The sequence below is a fragment of the Chinchilla lanigera genome, unplaced genomic scaffold (genome assembly GCF_000276665.1).
Source record: "Chinchilla lanigera isolate Chin_1 unplaced genomic scaffold, ChiLan1.0 scaffold00200, whole genome shotgun sequence".
In the NCBI taxonomy this organism is placed as follows: domain Eukaryota; kingdom Metazoa; phylum Chordata; class Mammalia; order Rodentia; family Chinchillidae; genus Chinchilla; species Chinchilla lanigera.
Window position 1 is genome coordinate 507,376 of NW_004955601.1, and position 25,560 is coordinate 532,935.

The 25,560-nt window shown below is 39.1% G+C and overlaps 1 protein-coding gene across 1 annotated transcript in view; it reads left to right on the forward strand.

Moving 5' to 3' along the window:
- Positions 1–25,560, forward strand: part of Otc (ornithine carbamoyltransferase) — a 61,653-nt gene that overhangs the window by 25,852 nt on the left and 10,241 nt on the right. Inside the window, exons 5-6 of the mRNA XM_005414823.2 lie at positions 19,142–19,295; positions 21,170–21,292. Of these exons, the coding sequence (XP_005414880.1) occupies positions 19,142–19,295; positions 21,170–21,292 (277 nt within the window). The remainder of the gene's footprint in view (positions 1–19,141; positions 19,296–21,169; positions 21,293–25,560) is intronic.

Consider the following 25,560-nt stretch of genomic DNA (forward strand, 5'->3'; position numbering starts at 1 on the left):
ACGCAGAGTGAACTCTTATCAGGCCTGGGAATGGCAGAAACTTGTCAAATAGAAGCTCTTTCAAAGGATAGCAATTAGACCTACTATGTTAGTGCTTTGGACTGGGAAATCGGAACAGTTGAGTTCTAACCTCAGCTCAGCCACTTATTTTCCTACCAGTGACTTTCATGGGTAAACATTTCTCTGGGATCTTCCTTTGCTTTTGTATAAAATAATTTAACTATGATATCTATGTATTCCCAAGTGCATGTGCTCTATTAGATATAAAATTGTGATCCTTAAACAAAAGTATGTTCCTAGGTAAACTATGTATGTACAACAGCAAAGTAACTCTGATCGGGGAAGAGAGATTAATTCCAGAGGGTCTACACCCTATTTTGGAAATTATGTTGGGAAACGTTAAAATGTGGAATTCTGGGCCAGATGCTCAAAAATGCTAAATCTCCAGCTATGTTTCAGATAATGTGCGAGAAGCTACATCTTAACAAGCTTTCCAAGTGATTCTGATGCAGGGTAGCTGGACCACACTTTGAGAGACCACACTTTGGGAGGTGTATGCAGTCTGGGCTGTTGTGCTAGGAATATAGGCTAGTGAAGTAATGATAAAGAAGGGATGAATGATAAGAGAGTTTTATATTGTTTCATGATAACTGACTCTGAAGGTTGAATAGATAATTGAGGTAGAACGATTCCAGATTTGTTGGAATTCCACTTGTATTGTGTGTGTGTGTGTGTGTGTGTGTGTGTGTGTGTGTAGAAGCAGGAAACTGTAACTAGCTTCTGATTCAGAGTATTGGTCATACTACATTTAAGGTTGACCTTCCAAGTGTAAATGTCCACAGGTCATTGGAATAAAAGACCTTGCATGACATTGTGAGCTAGAGAAGTATAAGTATGTATAAGCTCAGTGGTTAAAAAAAAAAAGCTCCACAGTCTCCTTGAGGGAGAATTGCAGAAAGCTGTATCTTGAGGGCAGACGCAATCATGGTAAAAGGAAAATAAGGATGGTATAATATTACAGGAGGCTGGGAAGGGATGGAGAATGTCAGAAAAGGGGATAGTGTAGGTACTTTGGAAATCTGACTTCCTTCTCTGTAGCCCATTACTACTTCGAAATATTAGACAAGATCTGCTGAAACTCAGAAATTCAATAAACCTAAATTGAAGAAGACAAGGGAAATCCAGTGCCTTCCACAGAAACAATTGCATGGGAGAAGTAAAGCAATGAATCTTAATGACATCTACCCTGCAATAGGCCCTGAACAACTCTTAGCAATTGCCTGCTTTGCTTTTTGTAGAAGTTAAACTTTTAAGATGCAAAGGGATTAGGTGATGTTTAAATGACAGCACTTGCCCTTTCAAATCAAGAGAACAGTGTGCACCTGACACTGATTGATGGAGTTGCTTTTTCAATCTACCTGTGTAGCTGTTTTGGGGACCTGGTGGAATAAAAGTACCTGTGCATTTGGTGCAAAAAGAAACTGGGAGGGAATTTAGTGAATGCAGCAATAGAAAGGAAAAAATAAAAAAAGCAAAACTGGGCCAATCTTTTGAAAGCTGTTAAGTGCAATTTCAAAAGTATGATTTCTTTTTGCAAGTGATTTAATTATTTACTCATTGAAAAATAGCTATGAAATGACTAGTTTGTCGTCCAGATGTTGTTTTAGCACTAAGAATAAAAAGCTGCTCACGTCAAGCAAAACCCTTGTTGGAGTGGAAATATATTCTAGAGCGAGGAGGCTTTTACGAAACAAGTAAATAAAGCATTCGTAGAAGAGCCATTTGAAACAATTAGCAATGAGGCACAGTGATTTGTCAGTGGGGTAGAGTCTACCTTAGATTGGGTGGTCAGGAAATGCCTCTCTGAAGAGGTGGCAGTCCAGTTGAGAGCTTAAAAAAAAGCCAGAGCCAGGCATGGAAAGCTATGAGAAGAGCACCACAGACAAAAAACTACTGGGGTAAAAGCCTAAGACAGCAAAAAGCTCGGTGTGCTCACGAACAGAAGAGCTAGCATCGTTCTAAAATCTGCCAGTAAACATATATTAAATCTGAAAGCCACTGTATGTATGCATATAAAATATCTACACATATAATAGATATAGACATATATCCTTATATGTTGGTTTTCAGTCTTACCCATCAAAGGAAGGAAAAATAAAATCAGATCATGGAATAAAAAAACCTAAATACTAAATAAAACCTAAACACCTAAGTCTTCAAAAGATGTACAGCAGCTCCCTAGAACTTATTCATTCATCTTGCGTAATTGACACTTTATACCCATTGAATGGCAAGTCCCATTCCCCCTAGTAACCACCATTCTCTGTGCTTCTATGGGTTGACTATTTTAGACATCTCAAGTAAGTGAAATCATGCAGTACTTTCTGTGACTGGCTTATTTCATTTAGCATAATGCCTTCTAGGTTCACCTTTGTTTTGGCATAAGGCGGGATTTCCATCTTTTTAACATTGAATGGTATTACAGTGTATGTATATACCACATTTTCTTTCACCATAAACCTGATGATAGACATTTAGGTTGTTTCCACATTGTGGCTGTTGTGAATAATGCTGGCAGGAACATAAAAGTACAAATATCCATCTCTTCCAGATCATGATTTTGATTATTTTGTGTATGTGCTGAAAATTGGTGTCACCAAGTCGTATGGTAGTTCTGTTTCAAGTTTTTGAGGAAACTGCATATTCTTTTCCCTAACCACTGTACCTAACTACATTCCCACCAGTAGTATACAAGTGTTCTTTACACCCTCACCAACCTTTTGTCTTTTTGGTAACAGCCATTGTAACAGGTGTGAGGCGGCGTCTCCCTGTGATTTTGATACGCATTTCTGTGCTGGTTACTGATGGTGAGCTCTTTTTCATGTACACGTTAGCCATCTGTATGTTTTTTTCGCAGGAATGTATATTCAAATCCTTTGTTCATTTTTTTAAAAGTGTAGTTTGTTTTGCTACTGAATTGTAGGAGTTCCTTAAATATTTTAGATATGAAACACCTTTTCAGATAAATGATTTGTGTGGTGGCTAGGATGGGCTTCCAATCTGACTGGCTTTGGGATCTTCCCAGGGGATTAGTGGAGCACACTTCCGGGTGTGGGTGGGCAACGCAGGAGGCGTGACTGTGAGTAATATGTCCGCTCCCCTGCCCCCTTCTCTCTGGCTCTGTTCCTCTACTCTGCTTCCCAGCCTCCATGAACTAAGCAGCCTTCTTCCACCATGCTCTTCCTCCATGATGTTCCTGACTTGGGGACAACCAGTCGTAGACTGACTCCTCTGAAACCGTGAACTCAGCGAAACCTCTCCTCCTTTAAGTTGTGTGTGTGTCAGGTATTGTGTTCAGTTAATGGGAAAGCTGGCTAAGAGCACTGCAAATATTTTCTCTCTTCCTGCCGATTGCCTTTTCACACTGGTGATTCTTTTTGTGTGCAGAAGCCTTTTTGATTACATGTTAAATATTATTAGCACAATAAAAATATCTTACATTTAGACTCAAGATTTTAAAAACTAGCTCTTAATAAAAAAGTATCCCCAAACAATTCCACAGTTAAAGAAATAAAATCCTGTTACTTTTTTGCTCCTTCAAATATAACAATAAGTCTTGTTAACTGGTTCATTGTACAACATATTGTGGGTGAATTCTCCCTAGCTAAGTCTGAGTTGAATATTTTGTAATATGAAGGTGAGTGAAGGGAATCACTGAGATGGAGCTTTCTACTGATGTTTTGGATGAGCTAATGCATTGCAGAAGTCTAAGACTACTTCTAGGTTCAGCGATGCATTAGGAAGAATCACAGACCTCAATATACTGTTATAGTGAGGACTAAGATTTATTACAACTGAAGAATACAGATCAAACTCACAAAGGGAAGGCTGGGGCTACAATTCAGTGGTAGAGTACTTTCCCAGCATGTGCCAAGCCTTGGGTTCAATCTAAAGTATTGCAAGCATAAAAGAAAAATTGTTTGCTTTGAGATCCAAGTGTACAGCAACCTCTGGAGTACTACAGGATTATGATCAATTGTTTTTCCAAAGACAGCCACAAAAACATCTCCCAAGCTGGGCATGGTAGTGCATCCCTGTAATCCCGGCTACTTAAGAAACCAAGGCAGGAGGACTGTAAATTCAACCATCCTGCTTAACTTAGTGAGACCCTGCCTTAAAACGAAAACAAAACAAAAAGGATTGGAATATGGTTCAGTGGTACAGCAATTGCCTAGCATGCTTCAGGCCCTGGGTTCAATTACCAGTTGAAAAAAGAATTCATGAAAGTAAAAGACACATGGGATGAAGTCTGGAGGAAATTGGAGAAGCAGTCTCAAGTTTTAATCCAGTGGAGTGGTTACCAAGACATGGTCAGCCCATTCCTTGCTGAGGGAAGCTCCTCCAAAGCAGGATCATTTTACACTCGGTGTCGTGAAGCCCAAAATGAAATTGAAGCTGAGCAACAGCAGCACACGTTTATTTAGTGGCCCAAGAATGGAGAATTGCAAATTTAGCTTGTAAATCAATTCCTCCACCCACTGGGGTGGGGATGATATAGACATAAGGAAAAATAAATGAGGGGGAAAGGATAGGTGAATACAGGGGAGGAGTAGTCATGGTTCCTTTTTGTCCAGAATAGGCAAAGAGTTCTCCAAATTCAGGTGCCATCATGTTTTGTTCCTTTTATAGTGTGATGCTCCCTGTCATGACAGTTGATGGATGTGTCACATAATATAGAAATTGGACTATACAATAGTGTGCAATCTTCCAGAGGTCATTTGGGCAGGCATTTTGGACCTGGCTGGTTTCAGCCAATCATCATGAAGAGGAACTTTTAACGGCCAAGCACTGTGTTCTCAAAGAAAAACACAGGGTGGAGTAAGAGGCTAGCTAGGCCATGTAGATACCGTACTTTACTGGGTAACAGAGTTTCACAAGGTTTACTTAATTTCTTTAACAAGCCCGTTCTAGGGTGTTTTTTTTTAAATTGAAGACTAGTCATATAAGCACACTCTGCATAGCGCAAACGCAACTTCCAGACTTCCAGAGAGAAAGAAAGTGTTTACCATAAATCACAGTGTGTATACCCTTATCAGTTGTGGGAATGATGGAAACTCTCCTAAAGTCCAAGTTAACAAATGCCAGCCAAGGGCCACCCCATGTTGAATACAGCCGTCTCAGTACTGCTATATTAACTCTTTTTTTCACAACTGAGCTCTCATTGCTTTTTAGATTTGGCCAGCTTTCTCCTATCTAGATGACCTCTAACCGGCAAGCAGTGTATCCTACACCCATGGGAGGACAATCACAAGGTTTGGGGTGATTCCTCAATTTACTATGAATCCCCAGAGGCCCAGGCTCCCATCAAATAGAATCAACCCCATTGCTCACTTTCCACTTTTAAGGGGTCTCTCTTAGCAACTCTTTCTACTCCTTAACATGTCAGAAATCCAAAAATGCACACATGCGCATTTATCAGTTCTCTGGTGCTGTACTGGGGCTAAGAGCTGGATATTCTATTATTTTTTTTTCTTTCTCTGGGCTTGTACTTTTAGATATAACACCAGAACTGACACCTCAGAATGATTCAGATCACTGATTCTTTAGAAGTTTAAAATCAGATGGAACTTAGCAACAGCAGTGGGACATTATCACTCCAGTTTCAAGGCTTTGTATTTCTTCCATAATGGCAGCTGTTCATACCTAATGTTCTGAGTGCACTATTGAAAGGTGCATAATAGCTTCACAGTCATTTTTACTTTAATACAGTACTTAGCAATACAGCTTCAGGAACCATGTGTATGAAAGGCTCTATATAAAAGCAACTAATGTAATGTTGATCTACTCTAATTGCTTTCCACATAGGTGTAATTCACTTATGGTAGGGAAGTGTGTTCTGCTAATGTAAAACTAAGACAGGAAAATCAGCATAAGCTACTGTGTTAGTTTCTCAAAGCTGGCGTAACAAATTTCCACAAAGTTCATGGCTTAAAACAACAGGAATTTATTCTCTCACAATTCTGGAGGAAGGAGCAGAAACCCCAAATCCAGGTGTTAGCAGGATATGATTCCCTTCCTGGTGGGTCATGGTTACCTGTGATATTTGTTGGCATATAGCTGTGTGATACCAAAATATACTTCCATCTTCACCTGGGCTTTTTGTATATTCTCTCCATTTTTTTTATATCTGCATCTTTGTGTATTCTCTCCATTTTTTTATAAATACAGAAATCATTGAATTTAAGAGCTATCTTACTCGGTACAATTTCATCTTAGCTAATTACATCTACAAAGACCCTACTTCTACAGAAGGTTAAGGCTGGAGTTTCTACTTGAATATGCATTTTGGGGGGTGGGATACCATTTAACACACTACATCCACATATCCATTATGCCCCTGTAGCAACATGGAAGAGTTTCCTATTGCTGACATTGAGATACTTCAAATCATGGAAGTTATGGTGGGATTTGTGCATGAGAAACAGTCAAGAGAAAGAGTGAGATATTGTCATACAGAAAGAAATGTTTTAAAAAGTTACAACACTGCTATGAAAGTATTTATGCAAATGATATTAAGATTAAAAAGTGTGTTTTTTTATGTTTCTTGGTAAAATCTCTTAAAATATTGGTACCTAAAGGAAAATATACACCTAATTAGGGATAATAAATCTAATACTTACTGAGAAATATGATATCTCCGTGAATCTCTACAAAGGATGCTAAGACACTGTACAGGGCAGTTATACATTCTTGGGTAAATGGTGGCAAAAGCCAATCTCTCACGGCCTTAACTATATTGTATCTTCTTAGAGGCAGTGTGCTATAGTGTAAACAGCACAGGCCTTGAAGCAGGGTCAGCTTTGAGTTCAGTTCACAGTTCTGCCACATGCTGGCCCTCGTGGTTTGGTTCAACTGCTTCTGAGTCCCAGGTCCCTGAGTTGCAAAATGGAAATACTAATACTAATCTTCACGAGTTAGAGTAAGAGAAATAAGATCATGCTTGTAAAAGGCAGGGATACAGAAGAAAGTCAAGCAACACTGGTCTAATCAAGTTTTGCTCTAATCCAATTTCTAGACTGTCTCTGCCTCAATTCTGGCCATCTCTGTGGTTTCCCAGGCAGTTTCCGTTGACCTGGCACTGAAAATACTATAGCACATTTGAGGAGATCATTCTGAATGTATTATGCTCCACCATTTTTTCCTCTAGGATCCTCAAACTTGGGACCAAATATCTAAGCCAAAATGACCTACCCATTATAGAATATTTCATTAATGAATTAAATATGGCAATTTCATTGAGCATTCTTAGCTTCTTTTGAAAAGGTTTTATTATTATTTCAAGGCAGGATGAGGACAAAGGGGAGAATGGATGATCAGACCCTATGAGAATATGACTTCCTTTTACTTTTGGCTTTCATGAGCTGTTACTTCTCTGATTATCTCTGAGTAGCCCTGGCTTGTTTATGGATAAGCACCAACCATTAGAATGGTATGTAGAGCTTTATTACCAGATCCTGGCATATTTACTGCCAGAAAGTGCCTGTTGTCTTTGCTGTCAAACTGAGACAAACCAGGCACATCCTGGCTTGGATGAAAGCCAGTTCTGCCCTGACCACCTTGCAATCCCCTTCCCTTTCACCCAAGTCTTGCTGCTGCCCTTTTCCATACTTTTGTCAGTAAATCTTGCCAGTAAATTGCATTCTGTAATCTTGAATCAGTCCACTTCTGTCTTTGGTATCATGGCAATAGGAGCCCTATTCTCATACACCAATACTAGATTCTGCCATAAAAGACATGCTCACCATGTTCCAATATTTCAGAAATAACTCAAGTCCTTCTACAAGATCAAGATTGCTGTCCATCTCCTCAATATCCACACCTACATGTGCTTTTAAAATCAGACTCTCCTCCCCCCCATTTCCCTTTCCCTAACAGTTCCTCTTCTGCTTTCCTGTTATTTTTTCCCCTTAAATCCTGCATATGCCAGAAAACTCCTCTTAAATAGCTGACTGGGAAACAGTGTGAGAAATGTTTTCCTTGTGCATAATGACACCATTGAAAGCCCTATAGTTATTTCCAAAATTCATATTTCCTATTTTTATTTTTAATCAAAGCCAGCCTATATTCTCTGTGGGACCATAAGAGACTGTGCTTATCATGTCTTGTTTTGTTTTATTTTGACCTATTTAAGCATGTTTTAATTAATTCTTTATCTACTGTCTGTCTATCTTATATCCAAGGAAAACTTACCAAAGACGAACAGAAATCAGAGATTGGAAAGTATTTGTTTAGATCAAACATTTTTTTCGTACATCCTTTACACCGGTAGTTCAAATACTCATTGAGCCCTGCCTGAAAGTCTCCAGTATCAGACACTTTTCATACTGAGCCATTATGTTCTATGTTTATGTGGTCTGTGTTCTGACCAGCACTTGGCACAGTCTGACTAAGAGCTCTCTTAAATTGAGGTAAAATTTGTCTTACTATAACTCTTCTTAATGTTCTTTTCTTTTTTAGTATCTGTATGAACTCATGGATTTTAATGTACTTCAAAGTTTCAGTTCATCACAATTATTATTCTCATTGATGCTCAAATTATCCAATAGTTGTTCAGTGTGACCTGAGTCCATGTTGGCCCATCACAACCCAACTTTTTTCATCTTTTTTTTTGTCTTTTGAGACAGGGTCTCACTATGCAGTTCAGGTTGGCCTTGAGCTCACTTTGTAGCCCAGGCTGGTCTTGAACTCAAAATGATCCTCCTGCCTCAGCCGCCCGAGTGCTGGGATTACAGGCATGCACCACCACGCCCAGCTCTTTTCATCTTTGATAACTCCCTTTCCATTTAGTGTGACAAGATGTTCCAGGATCACCTTTTATATTTCTTTACTGGCTCCAAGAATTAGCTATAACTCTAAGAAACCTTCATTCATTTTTAATTACTTTCAAAATCATATTTGTGAGAAATTAAATTTTCTGAATGGTATACTTTTGTGATATTGCAATAGTACTATTTTTGATAGAAAATACTAAAAGAATATATGTCCATGTGTATATGCCCATGATAACACCATCATTCACAAATAATCAATGTGAACATTTTATCTTCTGAACCATCTTCCCACTGAACGTTCCATGCTATGCCTCTCCTTTTTCTAAACAGTAGCAGAGATGATGCAGGAAAATATTAACACTTACACAAAATAGATTGAATAAATGTTTAACTTGTTAGTCATTTCTTAAAAACCCTAATATTGGCTCTTCAGCATCCAGGGAAAACTGGTAAGCATGGGAAACTTTAAATTTGGGTAACATGGATTTTGTCAAAGTTGTTTTGCTACCATTGTTGGCAGATGCCTACGATTATCTGCAAAGTTGCTGGACTCTACTGGAAGGCAAGCAGAATGCCATACATTCAATGGATATGAAAAGTGGCAAAAATGAAAAGCCTTTAACAGAGCCTGAGAGTATTTTTAACTTGTCAACCTTTCATTTGTAGCACATATAATAAAGCTCTTCAAATGTTTAAAGCTGAGGTTTTAAATTGTGGGAGAGCTATATAAAGCCTAGATTACTGTTAATGTGCCTCTAGTCCAGCTCTAGTTATAGGGCTGTCATTGTTTCCAGTGAAAAGCCTGTTTTTTTTATTATCTTTAATAGCTTTGTGCTCTCTCTGTGTATATAGCAATTTTAAACATGAAGTAGAAACCAATGTCATTGACAAAATAATGTGAACTAATCTTCTAAAGTGCCTTTAATATCTTTTTCCCCACAAATGTATCCAATGTGAAAACAACCTGAAAACTGCTTATCCTTGATCCCCATATCTTTAGATTCCAGATCACCTACAGCCTCTCTGGCTAAAAGAGAACAAAGTGGTATTTTCTCTCAAGCTTTGTCACGTTCCCTTTATGTCTATATTTCTTTATTTTTTGTCCGTATTTGCAGTCCAATCAATTAATTCTTGGAGTTTATCAAGCATCTAGCATTCATTTACACATAAAATAGCAAACATTCCTCAAATCACTTTCTCAAAGTGTGCTCACCTAAGCAACAACATGAACAGCTCTGAGAAGTCTGCTAGAAATGCAAATTCTCAGGCCTTAACTCAGACCTACTAACTCTGAAACACAACAGTGTTTTAGAAAGCCCTCCTGGGGATTCTGATGCATGTTCAAGTTTCATTGCTTTGAACATGCACATGTTAGGGCTGAGGGCATAGTTTAGTGGAAGAGAACTTGCCTGGTGTGAGTGAAGACCTGGGTTCTATCCTCAGCACTAAAACAGTCCAAAAAGAAATCACATATTACTGATATAGCCAATAAATCAAATTCATATTAAGTGAACAAAACAAATTTCCTGAATCATTTGACATTGATTTCCAATTTAATCAAGTGCTTTTTTAAACATTTAATCACAAGCCTACAATTCCAAATTTCCTTCAGTGTTCTAAGCATTTCACAAAGGAAGAAGTACACATAAAATATCACATTGATTAATGAGCTGATTAATATTTTTATGACAAAACAAGATGCAATGGTATGAATATCATAGATTTAATTTTGTTTTTTATTCTTAAACCCTTAATTCCTGCTGTTACGTGGTCCTGGACCATCAGGAAATTTACAAGAGCATATTTTTACATATTATCAGAGTTTATGCAATGTTACTAGGCCAGAAAAAAATATCATGTCAGGAAGTCAGGATTGCAGGTTAAGTGGGTTGCTTGACTACTCGATTCTGGTTCGTTAGTGAGAATTTGTTGGTAAGGCCAGGGTGAATTAAGCTCAAGCTGCTGTCCACTAGGCTGAATATATTTTTTATCACATAGTTTTCACTTTTTGTCATGGAATTTATACAGGTTTCCTGTTGCTGCTTTGGCAAATTACCATTTCCTTGCTGCTCTGGTAGTCAGAAATCTAAAATGGTCCACAGGGTTGTGTACCTTCAGAAGGCTCCAGGGCAGATCGACTTCCTCACCCTTTACCTCTTCCAGAGACTTTGGCTCTAGTCTGCTTTCTCCGCCTTCAAACCCAGCATCATAGCATCTTCGCTTATATTAACTTATTGTTGCTCTCTCATAAAGCTCTTGTAATTATATTGGGTCCACCCCAGCAGAATATTCCTAGCTCAAGATCCGTAATCACATCTGCAAAATTCCTTTTGCCAAAAATAGTAACATGCTCATAGGTTCTGGGGATTGAGATATAGACATCTGGGGGCAGGGGCAGTTATTCTGGCTACTACTCTATCCTTATTCCTGTCTTTGTATAAATTCTAATTTTTACAAATCTAGAAGATGAGGTGTTCTTTTGCTTCCTTTTGTTTTTAACCTCTGCAGTACATGACTCATTCTAATACTTTATAATACACTAGCGTAGCCTAGTTTTAATCATCGCAAACAACTTTCCCATTGGCACGGAGCTATAATTAGAGTCATTAATATATTTCTTTCTCTGAAAAACAGGAAAATGAAACAAAAAGTTTAATTTTGAAGGGGACAGTTAACTTAGTTAAATGTTAATTGGTACTAGTTAACTATGGGACTGCTACACTGCTTTTATATAATAAGTCTACAAATACTGATGATGCCTTTTCATTTATGGTACAGTTTCTAATATTTTGACAACTACTTGGCTTATAAATTATGTCAATTCTTTATGATTTCCACAGATGACAAATAACATATATCTGACCCCAGGAGCCTGAGGCAGAAGGATTACAAGGTTGAGACCAACCTAGGAAATTTAACTACTTAGCAAGCCCCTGACACAAAATAAAAAATAAAAGAGGGTTGGGGATATAGCTCATTACAGAGCATCTAAGTTCAGTCTCCAGCACCCCAAAAGTAAATATACAAATAAATAAATATACATATCTGTACTTTGTGAACAGAAATACACTTAATGAAAACCCTGAAAAATATCTTTCTATAGCTACAGTTATATATAAATATTTTTCTACATATTTTAATAAATTTAAATGTACATAGCATTTACTCTTGTTTGATATTTCTATTTTATTTTTGTACATTTTCTTTATGTTAACTTTTCTTATGAGCATCACAGGCTTTTGCAAACAGAATTTGTCGCATATAATGATACTCACTATATTGTTTTTTTCTTTTTCCGGTACCAGGAATCGAACTCACGACCTTGCTCTTGCCAGGCAGGTGCTGTGCTGCTGAGCTAAATCCGCAGCCCTGATACTCACTATAAATAATCACAAGTTAAAAAGGGAGAGCACTTTTAAATTGACTCTCCTCTTAGCGGCCATGTTTTGCCTCTGGTAAGGTCTCACTATGTAGTTCAGGCTGGCCTTGAACTCACTAGGTAGCCCAGGCTGGCCTTGAACTTGCAGTGATCCTCCTGCCTCAGCCTCCAAACTGCTGGGATTATAGGCATGTGCTATCATACCCAGTTGTCCCTGTCATTTTTAAAACCACTTTTGCTGTTTGGCAACAATGGGATATTACAGACTTATTCTGATTTTATCCTGCTCAAGGACACGGAATTGACTATCTTTTAATGATCTCTGCTTCTTATTTTCTTTTTAAATATAAGACAATGCTAGAGATGAAAATCTGTGCAGTAGGGATGTTGAGTGAGTAAAAGTACTGCTACTGTGCTGTCATGGGGTTGTTCTTGATAGTGATTGAGATGAAAAAGAACCATAAGTACTCACGACCTCATTCCTTGGAATATAACTTGTTGTTCTCCCTCATGTTTCTTTTTCTCTTTTCAATAAAAGAAGGAATTGAATAGAGGAACACAAAGGTTCTGGCAGGGATTCTTGCACACATAATGGATCAATAGCTAGAACTATTGCTTCCTTAGAGATAGAGCACCATGCCGTAATCACAAACTTCTAATCCTGGGTTCTTCATGAATGTGAAGAAAATATCCCAGAGGATAGTACTCCTTGCATCCTGCATAAGGGACCACACTGCATATTCATTTCTGTTTGCTTTTTTTTTGTTAGTGCGGGGGATGGAACCTAGGGCTTCTGACATGCTGTACAAATGCTCTACCAGTGAGCTCCAGCTCCAGCCCTCTCCACTTCTTTTTCATCTTTACAGTCCTTTATGCTGAACCCAAACTTGTCCAGTACGTGTTGGGACATTCATGAACTTATTCAGGCCTCTCTGAACTGACTCAATGTTGGAAGAGCACCTCAGCTCCAACAGTCTGAATTAACTTTGCTCTCTGAAGGACAAGTCGTACTGTAATCACAAAATTCCACTTCTGATGTCTTCATGATAACGCTACACAGAGTTTCCTAAGATATGGTCTTCTTCATGGAATACAAATGTCACACAGCGCCTGTCTGTCCCAGCTGCCTGGGCAAATTCCAGGCTTATCTTCCTCTTGCGTCTGCCATTGATATTGTCAATCTAAATATTTGTCTTGCCAGCCTCTGCTCCTCTTTTATCACAGGGGCATTTCCAGACTTGTTAGGTAGTGTTAGCAGATTGGAGGGTCTGCTCCACATAGTGAGACTTGTTGGAGAAACAGGAAGGAAAGGATGACTTTCCCTTACTTTTCTTATACTATGAGATTTCAGCAACTACTTAGACTTTGTTCCTCTACATGGATCCATTGTGCAACCCAGTAGCAAAGTAACCCACTCTCTTCCCTCTGTTTTCTAGGACAATGGTTCCAAGCCGACTCCTCATACTAGAATAATTTGAGGAGCTTTGAAAAGTGATAAGGGACTGTGGGTAGAGCCTAATGTTAGAGCATGTGGTTAGCATGCAGGCACCCCTGAGTTTGATCCTCAGTACTCATGTGCGGCATGAACATGCATGCACTCACAAACGCATGCACACACACAGACACACACACAGATCCTGGGCCCCTTCACTATAGCTTCTAATTTAAACTCCAAAAGGCAGAATATGGTATTAGGCTATTGTAAAGCTCTATAAGTGAAGAGGACCCCTGTTCTAAGGGGTGCTGAGCAACCTCAATAAAGTCAAACCATATGCTTTCCCATGAATTTCACCATAGAAGTTCCACTGATACCTAACTTGATATTGTAACTAGAGCAAGTGACTTTTAACTGCTTTGCTTCAGGACCTCCATGTCCAAAAGAGGGAACCATAAACAACAGCCCCTATTAAATCTTCTTGAAAGATAGATATGACTACTCTAACATTCCTTCTTTCAGCCTCACCTTTCCTCCTTCTCATCCCCTTGCTCTAATTATTTCTAGGTTTCAGAAGCTACGTAACCTATGAGGTTAAATTAATGTTTATATTTGATACACAAGAAATCTAGCCAAAGTTAACAATGCCTTAAAAAGTCCATGGAAAGCCTAAAACATTGGCAGCTTGTGGTTCTAGCTCCCAAAAATAACTTGAAGGACTATAATAACAGTCAAATCTGCTTTTCGATCAGTGACATTCCAGAAAGGTAACTACAATATTCACCCATATATTTGCTCTTATCTGTACACCCTTTAGGAAGCCATGTGTATTTAAAGAAGTCTGAGGTAGGAAAGTATGACATGTGCTATGGTTTAGACCTAAAATGTTCCCTAAAGGCTCTTGTGTTTGCAAGGTGGTTGAAGTGCGAGAGCAATCTAGCTGACTTGCTGGTAGGAGGTGAGGGCTGGTCAGAAGAGGGAGACCACACCCACAGCCTTCCAGGCTCCTCCCTTGACCCTCCTTCCAGGCTACCACGAGGTGAGTGGCTTTCCTCCCCTAAAAGCTGCCACCACGTCTTCCTGTGCTGGAGTTGGCCAACTACGGAGTAAAAATGTGAGTCAAAGTAAACCTCTCCTCCTTTAAGTTGTAAGTGTCAGGTATTTTGTCCCAGTGACAAAGAAAGTGACTAAGATGATATATAAGGTCACATCCCTCTGCCTGTCATCCTCAAAGATGTTGTAGGTATCATAAAATTAACTAATTCTTTTAAAATATGGAATTGAAGGCCAGGGATACAGCTCATTGGCACAAGCTCCTGCCTTGCAAGTGCAAGGTTCTGAGTTCAATTCCTGGTACCAAAAAAAATATGGAATTGATAGCTTGTTATAAATATATATATTATAAATATATATAGGGGCTGGGGATTTAGCTCAGAGGCAAAGCGCCTGCCTGGCAAGCGCAAGGTCGTGAGTTCGGTTCCCCGTACCGGAGAAAAAACCAAAATAAATATATAAACCTTACTGGGATATTTGTCGCCATCTAAGTTACTTTTTATACAGACATTCCTCCTTTAATGACCAAGCTGTGTTCCCTCAACCAGGACGTTAAATGAATTAGTCATTAAATGAGGAGTTTTATATAGTACATACATTACAATACTCAGAAAAAAGAAATGGTCAAAGGAAATTTCAACTTGATGACTTTGTTTTTATTTGCCTAACTCTTATAGGCAATACTGTTATGCATAACAGAACATAAAACTACAGTACTATATAGAAAAACAGCAAAAATTACAGTACTGTATAAAAAAGGTGTACCTTTCAAAAGATACTGAGACTCAAACAAGATGTACAAAACTGTACCAAAAAAAAGACAAGTCATAAGTCTGAGCAGAGGGTTGTAAATCTAAGCAGTGGTTAGATAGGTAGGTGGTTAAACAAGGAATATCTAGCAGGGTGCTTTGGAAAGTCTGTATTGGGAAGGGGATTTGTACTAAGATCCTGAGAAGGGGAAAAGTAGAAGTAAAATTCTTTAAACGTAGCAGTCTATGCTTTAGGTTAATAGCTCTTTGGAAGGTTATCTGAATCACTTATGCATAAAATGTCCCAGGCCAATTCTATACCTAGAGCCTAGAATTCTGTGTAATCTATTAGTTCTCCTCTTAGGTCTGATACACACCAAGGTATGGGAGCCATTGTTGCAAGGCATCTGATAGATTGCGGTAACCGGTTATGCTAATGAAGGAGGCTTTAAAGTGGTGAATTATTCTTTTCACAGAGAATTTAAGATGACTTCTTCCTTCAGTTGGCCTAGAAGTCACTCCTTGTCATTGTAGCTACCATCTTAGAAGCTTTGTTTACTAGATTTTTTGCATGATTAGGATTCTAAGAAAGGAATGAATGATATTTTAAAAAATGTGGTAGCCTCAGTTCCTTCTTGATCTGGAGTTTCCACTTTTAATATGTAAGGTAATTACCTGGAGACCCTGTTAAAATGCAGGTTCTGCTTCAGTAAATCTGGGCAGAGCCTGCTGTACTTCTGCAGGAAGTGCTGATGTTGATTGGAGGAGCAACTGTTAGCTTTGATTCTCAGCTGCAAACTGGAATCTCCTGGGAAATTTTTAAAAGTATCAATTCTTACATCCCTGTCTTAGTCACTTTTCCAATGCTAAGACAAAATTCCTAACAATCACACCTTTAAGGAGAGGTGTATTTTTGGTCATAGTTTAAAAGTTCAGATTGGCTGGTTCTGAGGCAGAAACCACATGGTAGAAGGGAAAGATGGTGGTGCAGTACTTTGGTTCAGGCTGTGAGAGAAGGGAATCTGCCAGGCAGTGTGTTCCGTGTGTCAGTCGAACTCCAGCATAATTCATGTCCTGCACTATATCCTCCCACCCCACTGTAAATGACAGATATAACTAAGATCTGCTCTCACATGGCCACTATTGTGCATTTTCATATAAATTTAGACTGCCGCAAGCCCTGGTGAGAAACTAATGCACGTGGTAGGGGCCTGAGGACTGCCACCAAGTGCACGCGACTGAGCTGAGCAATTGAGAATAAAGGCATGTTCAGACATTTTGACAGTTCTGCATCTCTTCTTTGGGCTGTCCAAATCTCCCCAGTCTGAACTGGTGACAACCCACTTGGGTGGAGGACAGCTGCTCGTGTCTTGGTGGCCAAAGAACAGACAGAGAAGAGGTGAATCCACTGATGAGTATAATGTTCCCATGATGAAATCACCTTGCACATGCACAAGAATTTTGGGGGGCACTTTAGCTCTAAAACACAGCAGTCTAACTCCTTGAGGTTCTGATTTCTCCAACATAATTAATAGCATACGACCTAGAAATCAGGTTTTAAAAACTCTACAAACTCCTAGTCTTAGTCCACTACCAAAAGTTAACCAACATTACCTGTTTTTCCAAAGAAACTATAAAGTGGCTGTTTTCTTCACCTTGCCTTGCTATATCATACAGTGTGTTGAGAGCAGTGCAAATCTTGATTCCCCTCTCTGATGTTCTGCTATAGAAAAGCTTCAATCAGGAGTAGTGAAATAAGAAAAATTAAGAAATTAAGAACAATGTATGAAATGGCCAGCGATCTAGCTCAGTGGCACAAGTGCCTAACTGGCAAGAGCAAGGTCCTGAGTTCGATTCCCGGTACCAAAAAAAAAAAAGGAATCATTCTTTGCAACTCTGCCCTTCGCAACTATTTCTGTGCTAAAAATGTACTGTCTTTTTCTAAATCACTGTAAAAACATGTTACTTATTCACTTGTTTCTCATGGGCTCAATATGCTGAACAAGGAGTTGGGACTCTTACAGTTTTGGAAATTTTGCTCATTCACAACTGAAAATCTGGGCACTCTTGGTATAAGAAATCTTGGTATAAGAAATCAAATTCTTATCTTTCAAATAAGAATTTGAAAAAATTCTGAGAATCTCAGAATTATTGTTACAGGAATATGGTGTTCAATCTTCAATCCTCTAATCTCTGGGGGCAAGGAGTGTTCGATGAATTTTATAAGCACCAGAGCTCATTGTTTGTTATGTCAGGTCAGATCCACTAATAAGCAGACTCCAGGATGGAATTACAAGATCAAGAGATGTATAAGCGGAAAACATCTTTGCAGGATAAAGAAGGGAAGGAGAAGGAGGAGGACTATAGCTAGGGTGCTCCTGCCCTCCTTCCTGACACAGAACCCCAAGGGAGTTGGGGGAGGGTCTTCATAGTGGGTGCAGATGTGACCATGCAGGAGGGTCGTTCATGGAGAAAGCTAGATCACAGCAGAGTTCTGAGACTGTCTCAGCCAGCCCAGGCCAATGAGAAACCCAGAGCAAAGACTGCCTAAAACAGAGGTCCTGAGACAGGCAGGAGTGGCCTAGCTCTGGTTTCTCTGGCATGCTTGGTCATCAGTCATTGAGGTCATGGGTCATTTGGATGAGAACATCCCAGAGAGATTGTGGCGTTAGCAGCGATGCTGCAGCAATCTGCGAAGCACAGTGCTGCTGGCAGGAGGCCAGCAGCCAACACCTCTCCTCCCAGCATGTTCTCTCCTACAGGCAATCTGTATCTGCATTTCCACGGCTACTGCACTGGCACTTTCAGTTTTATAGAGAAAATATATATTTTTGTGGGATAATGTCATAGAAAATTAGCCACAGGCCAGGTAATTAATGTTGCTCTGTGTATCTTGCTTTTGGTTTTGTCCTTTTAAACTTAATGGCCATTTATTCATTATACTTCATCATTGTGTTTTCTGGGCCCACAACTGATTTATCTCCATAAAAATGTTGTCTTCAGTGGCTGGGGATTTAGCTCAGCGGCAAAAGCACCTGCCTGGCAAGCGCAAGGTCGTGAGTTCGGTTCCCGGTACCAGAGAAAAACCAAAAAAAAAAAAAAATGTTGTCTTCATCACTTTCCTCGTTGACCATAAAATACTGGTCACCCACAATTTAAGGAAGGAGGAGTTTATTTTGGCTCACAGTGTGTAGAAGTTTCAACCCATAGGCAGAACAGCATGGCAAAGGGGCATAGTAGATGAAAAGTGCTGATGTCTGAGAGACCAGGAAGTAGAGAGCAAAGGGAGGAGCTGGGAAGGGAAATAACTTCTTTCAGGCCACATTCCCAATGACCTACTTTTTCCCACCAGATCCCACCTCCTAACAGCACGTCAACTTAGAGTCCCATGATCCAATTGCCTTCTCAAAGCCCCACCTATGAGTGCATGAAGCTCTTGGAAAATATGGAGATGTAAACCATAACAAATATAATATTGCTGGCCAGTGGATAAGATGTGGGTGGAACAACATCTGTCATCTGTAGTGACTAAATGTTTAATATTAGCTTTAAAAATCTGTCATGTTGGTACGTAGTTATAACCTAATAGAAATTCTAATTTATTAGCATTTTAATTAATTGTTTAGGACCTTGTATTAAAGAAGGAGTTATTAAGTACAATTAACTTAGATTATCTTTTCTTGATTTGCCACAGTGTGTTATCTAGTATGACAGATGCTGTGTTGGCTCGAGTATTTAAGCATTCAGATCTGGACACGCTGGCTAAAGAAGCATCCATCCCAATTGTCAATGGACTGTCCGATATGTATCATCCTATCCAGATCCTGGCTGATTACCTCACACTCCAGGTTGGTGGATTTCTTTGCCTTACAAACGAGCAAAATTAACAAATAACTCTTGACTAGCATAAGTGGAGCCATTTACTTAAATGATGGTATTAATGTTTTATTTTCAAATATCACCATGACAAAGAATTATCATAAATATGAGCATACTGCGTATCCCAAGGAAAAAAGTCATTATTGAACACAGTCTATAAGATCTTTCTGCACCGAACCCTGTTCCGACCCCTGTTAGCCACCTCTCACACCTCTTGTTCTTTCAATCACTTTGCTTTTTGGTGTCATATTTAACCCAATGGATGAATAGGAAATGCTAGAGCATGCAGAATGGACAAGCTTTATGCAATCTTACATAATCAGAGACTGTGGCTTGGGAATGGAGACCCATGGAGCATGCTTTGAATATTTAAAATGGTCAATTAGTAAATCTCTCTTAAAAAGGAGGGCCTTATCTATTATTTTAATAAATTTGTTGTTTAAGAGTAGGGCTAAGACATGCAGGATTTATAGAGCTGAGGCTCTCCTATGGCTATGTGCTCCCAAATTAGGAGCTCAAATAACTTTAAAGGAAGTGTTTCATTTGGTTTGCCTCAGCCAGTCTACATGGTTTTGCCAGTTGACATCCCAACAACCATGGTTACTATGTCTATGGATGATTCTAAGGAGGCAGGTAAACTGGATAGGCCCATCTTCCTCTCCATTTGAATAAACTATACACATTTAAATGTGAGATTAAACTTCAAATAAAACTACTCAGAAATGAAAATAAGATCCATGCAGAAAAGAAGCAATGACGTCAGATGCCAGTTTACCGTATGGCTTTACACAGACACCAGATAATTTAAGTCTTTTCCCAAGGGCTTTATCGTTAGTAAATTATAAATTCTTTGAGGAAAAATTTAGCTGTTTTACTTTTCACAGTGTCTGCGACAGCACCTTGTGCAATGCCTTTATACAGGAGATTCTAAAATAGATTTTCGGTGAATAAACAGCAGCTTATCAAGACCATAGGATCTGAATCAGACAAACTGTTTTAAATTCTAGCTCAACCGTCTAGTGGTTCTGTGATCTCCAAATAACTTAGCCTTTCTCTCTTTTTTATCTTATCTTTATAAATACATAAATATGTAAAACACATGGGACCTACAAACACTTCAAGAAAAATAAAACAAATGCCCGTTATGCCCATCACAGTTTAGTTACACCGTAATGTGATGGAGGAAGAGTTTAGAGTTACTGTTTTCAAATAATACGTTACTGAGTTGAAGCCGGTTGTGTAACTCTGCCTACCCATTTACTCCCAGTATGCAAGGACATCATTGTCTTGCTATTTGTATTTATGATTCTCAGACATATGCTTATAATTTATACACAGCTATGCCCAAAAGCAACCAACAATATTGTTGGGCATGTTTTTCCACTTTTTGTATAAATGGGAACATGCTCAGGGTCACTATGCCATGTTCCAGGTGTATTGTTTTCCCCCTTTCTTAAACCAAAGAATGAAAGCTCCTTAAAAGCAGTGATGTTTGTCTCCTTTGTAGTAGTTATACCTCTAGGGCCAAGGATGATGTCTGGACATCCATGGTGGTCAGCTGTTGAAATAACTTGAAGTTCAAATTTGAAATGCGTGAAAATCTGAGTCTCTGTACAAGGTCATAAGATGTCTTGGTTTGAGATATTAGGAGATGTTACTATTGTTTTGTGAATGTGCAGTCATGTTATTGAATTCTTCTGTACTATGCAAAAACGCTTAGTAGTTTATTCATTCCAACATGGCATTAAAATGAAGGAAAAGGCTATTTACTTTAATCCTAATAATTGTTGCCCAAGAGTGGATTTCCTTCTGGATTTAATCGCCCTCATCCCTTGCCTTTTAGGAACACTATGGCTCTCTCAAAGGTCTAACCCTCAGCTGGATAGGGGATGGGAACAATATCCTTCACTCCATCATGATGAGTGCAGCAAAATTCGGGATGCATCTTCAGGTAGCTACTCCAAAGGTATGCAAACTTTCTGCCCTAAATATGAACTCCCACTTAAGTCAGATGCAATCACCGAGTGAAAACAAAGCTCTTTCCCATTTTAGGACAGTATAAGAAAGGCCACAGAGGGGCTGGGGATTTAACTCAGAGGCACAGTGCCTGCTCGGCAAGCGCAAAGTCGTGAGTTTGATTCCCGGCACCGGCAAAAAAAAAAAAAAAAAAAAAAAAGGCCACAGAAGTTATCTTATGTTACCAGCCCTACTGTTAAATAGCTTTCTGGCCTTTCAGTCCATAAAGCCCAATTTCCTATCTCTACAATAAGCAGTAGCCTTGGCTGATACCTTTCATTCTGTGAGTCTATGTTAAAAGCACGTCTGCATTCCCTTTGAATGCCCGGATGCCGGGCTTTAAGATGACTGGCGTCCTTGAGCATTACCACCACAAAAGCTGAAGAAAGCAATGAAATCCAAATAGCATAGGTTCTCAGTGCATGGGAATGATGTTGTCATTTTTTTAATACTGCAATTTGGTAAAAAGAAAAAAAATGTCAATCCAGTGTCAAGGTCACAGGGCCATCTATACCATTTCAGTGTTTCAAGCCACAACTCCAGGGCCCCTTTGAATTTTAAATCTGAATTCCACATAGCTATGCGGTGACCCCTGCATACCCCCTACCCTGCTGCTAATCCTTCTTAGAATGTATGGAAAGCCGAACTTCTTTCCCAGAGCCCATTTAACGCTTTTAATACAAAAGAAAATGGTAATTGTTATTGCCTCTAAAGAGAAGATCTGGAGGGCTGGGCTGTGGCTCAGAGGTAGAGTACTTGCCTCGTATTCACCAGGGCCAAGGCCTTGGGTTTAATCCCCAGCACTGCAAAAAACAAAACCATAAAAGAGAAGAACTAAGAGGTTCAAGGATAGAGATGGAGGGAGACATTATTTTAATCATATATATGTTTATATGGTTTTAAATCTCAACATGTAAACATTTAATCTATACATAACAAATACATAAATAAATATACTAATATAAGAATTACTAAGAGAAGTCCCATTCAAGACACTCCCAGCCCTATACAGAATAAATAGGCCTTTTAGAAAATTAAAATTAACCTTTCAAGAGACTCAAACACAAACCAGCTCTAAAAAGTCCCACAGAACTCTTTAACACCTAATCTCTACTGAATTTTTTCTCCGTTATGCTTTTTATCGAATAATGTCCTATCGAGAGTCTTCTGAAAGGAAATTTCTCGTAAACAGCAACTCTTTCCAATACAGTCTTGATTCGTGGTAAAAGACAGAACTGACCCTCTCATTGGGAGATGACAATTCACAATTATTGTACACCAGTGTGTCTCTGACCAAGCATGTATTTGCACTTATCTCACTCTGAGAACCTAAGGCTCCTGGAAGTGGATGCGTGGGGCTTAAAAATTCTTCCCTTTTTTTGCTTCTTGAGTTTGAGATGTTTATTTACCAACCACTGGGAACATGAATTGTGCAATGTGGATGAATGACTGAATTTCCTTCATAAGAAATACTCAGTTGCTTGAGTCTGTCATGCATTTTGGATCGCTCTCTTGCTCCGACCAGTGTCAGAAGCCAGATTCCCCACAAGGAATCCCGCATGGGGATTTGTGTAGGGGTGATTTACTTCTAAGGGAGATGTAGGGGACAAGGAGAATAGGACCAGGAAAGGGAAGAATCCTAACAAGACTGCCATTTACAGCAACCAAGCATCTTGGTTTCTGTGGCCTGGAGAATTTCTAGGGACAAAGGAACTTTTGGTCACTGCTAAAAGTGAGGAAATCCTAGCAAAGTGATTTGTTCACCCTAGTGCTGAGTCTGGCCCACACCCATAGAAAGTAGCTTCCCATAGGTGACCCCTGGAGTGTAAGTTACGCCTGAGAGATATCCCAACCGAGGCTGAGGATGGTAGGTTTTCATTCTTCTGAACCGGTCATTCATCAAAGGCAGCAGGGGTGGTAAAGTGGTAAGTTCCCTGGCACTTTTGGAAGGAAAAGTGATCTGGTAGCCAGAAGTTTGCCTTCTGAAGAGCAGCACAAGTGCTAGGTATTAAAAACATATTGAAATTGGGGGAAGGAGCAAAGGCTTCAGAAAAAGATACTCTGAGAGCATCTGGGTAGGGCACCGGCGTTATCTGCTGCATCCTGCAAAACAAAATAAGACAATATTAAGTACTTTTCCCTAGTGTTCTTGCCCAACTACTTTGGGCTAATGTATTCTGCACTCTTATTTTCCTAGGGTGGCCAAAACAAATTACCACAAACTGGGTGGCATAAAACAACAGAAAGTTATTTTTTCACAATTTTGGAGACTAAAAGTCTGGAAAAAGGTATTGGCAGGGCCACATTCTGTTACTTGGTTTATGACTGCATCACTCCAATCTCTGCCTCTACCATCTTCCCTCTGTGTCCACGTGGGTCTCTCTGTACAATCATCCCTCTTATAAGGACACGAGTGATACTAAGTATAGGCCCACCCTAGTCCAATAGGACCTCTGTGGGGCTCTGAGTGGGTATGAATTATTTTCTTTCTTCCTTCCTTCCTTTCTTCCTTCTTTCTTTCCTTCTCTCTTCCTCTCTCCCTCTTTCTTTCTTTCTTTTTTCTTTTTTTCTTTCTTTCTTTCTTTTGTGGTGCTGAAGATGGAAATGAAGACCTCACATATGCTAGGTAAATACTCCAGTACTGAACTGTACTCCCAGGTCTAAGGTGTGAAGCTTTGCAGACAGTATTCAACAAAGTGTACCTACCGGCCCTAGAAGAAATGGTAGGCATATGAAATAGCATGTACTGGTCGCTCTCCCATTACAGTAAATTTTATTGATGCAGACAAATGATTATCACAATAGGTAATTTTCCTCTTCTACTCAGTGTGAACTGAAATAACAGGCAGATGTGACATGATTACAGTGGCTTTTCTTCACTTTATAAGAAGGATGAGTATGCTGTTCTACAAATCTAGTATTAGAAAGGTCTTGGATTAATGCAAACTATTACTGCATTTATTTTCTACAGATAAAACTTACATTAACAACAAGTGTTCTCTGGTATAAGGTGCTTTTGGAAAGGCTTTATTCTGTTGAAGAAATATATGGTTTAAACATCTTATTGCATGTCAAAGATGTGTTATTAACATCAAAGGGAAGCATTCCAATAGTGTAGGGTAATTTTAGTATTGTTCTTATGCAGAAACTCATTTAAATGACAAAGAATACTAAAACCCAGTTAAGTGTTGGTGGTTGTAAGAATTTAAAAACTCCTCTGGAAAGTGTGATAGTAGAAAAGTCAGTCCATCAATTTTAAGTCTTCAGTTGTTAGCGGACCTATTTCCTTTAAAGATAAAACTAGGCAATTTGTTGTAGATTTAAGAAACACTGAGAAATTTCCAAGGCCATAAATAATCCATTTCTTCATTCTTCAGCCAAGAGTAACTTACAAGTTCAAGAAAAAATAATTTTGTCTATGATTATAAAATTGCCCCATAAACTATCAATAGTAACGATTTTAACATTGTTCTAAGTGAATATTTAGACCAAACTGGGTTTCGTAACCCCCTGGTTCATCTGCTTTCAAGATTTATGCAAAGGCCAGTGAGTGATTTACTACTGAGAGCTTAGATGTGAGTTTAGAATTCCTCTCTGTATTCTAAATCATGTCTCAGTACACGCAAGGTTGGATGATTTTCTAATTTCCAAACCTCTCTCATGGTTCTCTAAGTACTTATTGATTCCTTCTCCAAAAGTGATTATACTTAGAGAGTATAAAACCTGTTCCCCAAAGGGAAGGCTAAATTTTCAGGACAGGAGGCATATGGGACAGCATCCAAGTCTCTGCATTTATATTTACCAGAATGACTGTCTGCAAAGTTAGTTGCTAAATTAGCAAGCCTTTGTTAGCAAACTTTCCCCTGACCCCTACAAATAAGACTTTAGAATTCATGGTCATTTGAGGGTGCTAGAGCTATTTAAAAGGTTTGCAGCCATCATCATCAACATCTGAGCAGGGGTTTGTGTTTTTTTTTGTAATGGGAGAACTATGGTACTCAGTTATGTATAAATAAAATGCAATGATAAATGAGTAAACCTGGACATGTCTGTCACAGACTGGGTTTCATGAATGGCAGAATGTGAGATTTTAGCATGCAGGATGCACAAGGTGTTTATTATAGTGTGACCTTGAGATCAACAACTATAGGAAGGAAATGAAGGAAGCAGGAGTGGGCAGAGAAAAGAGCTGAGCTACTTCGCAGGACCAACGTCAGT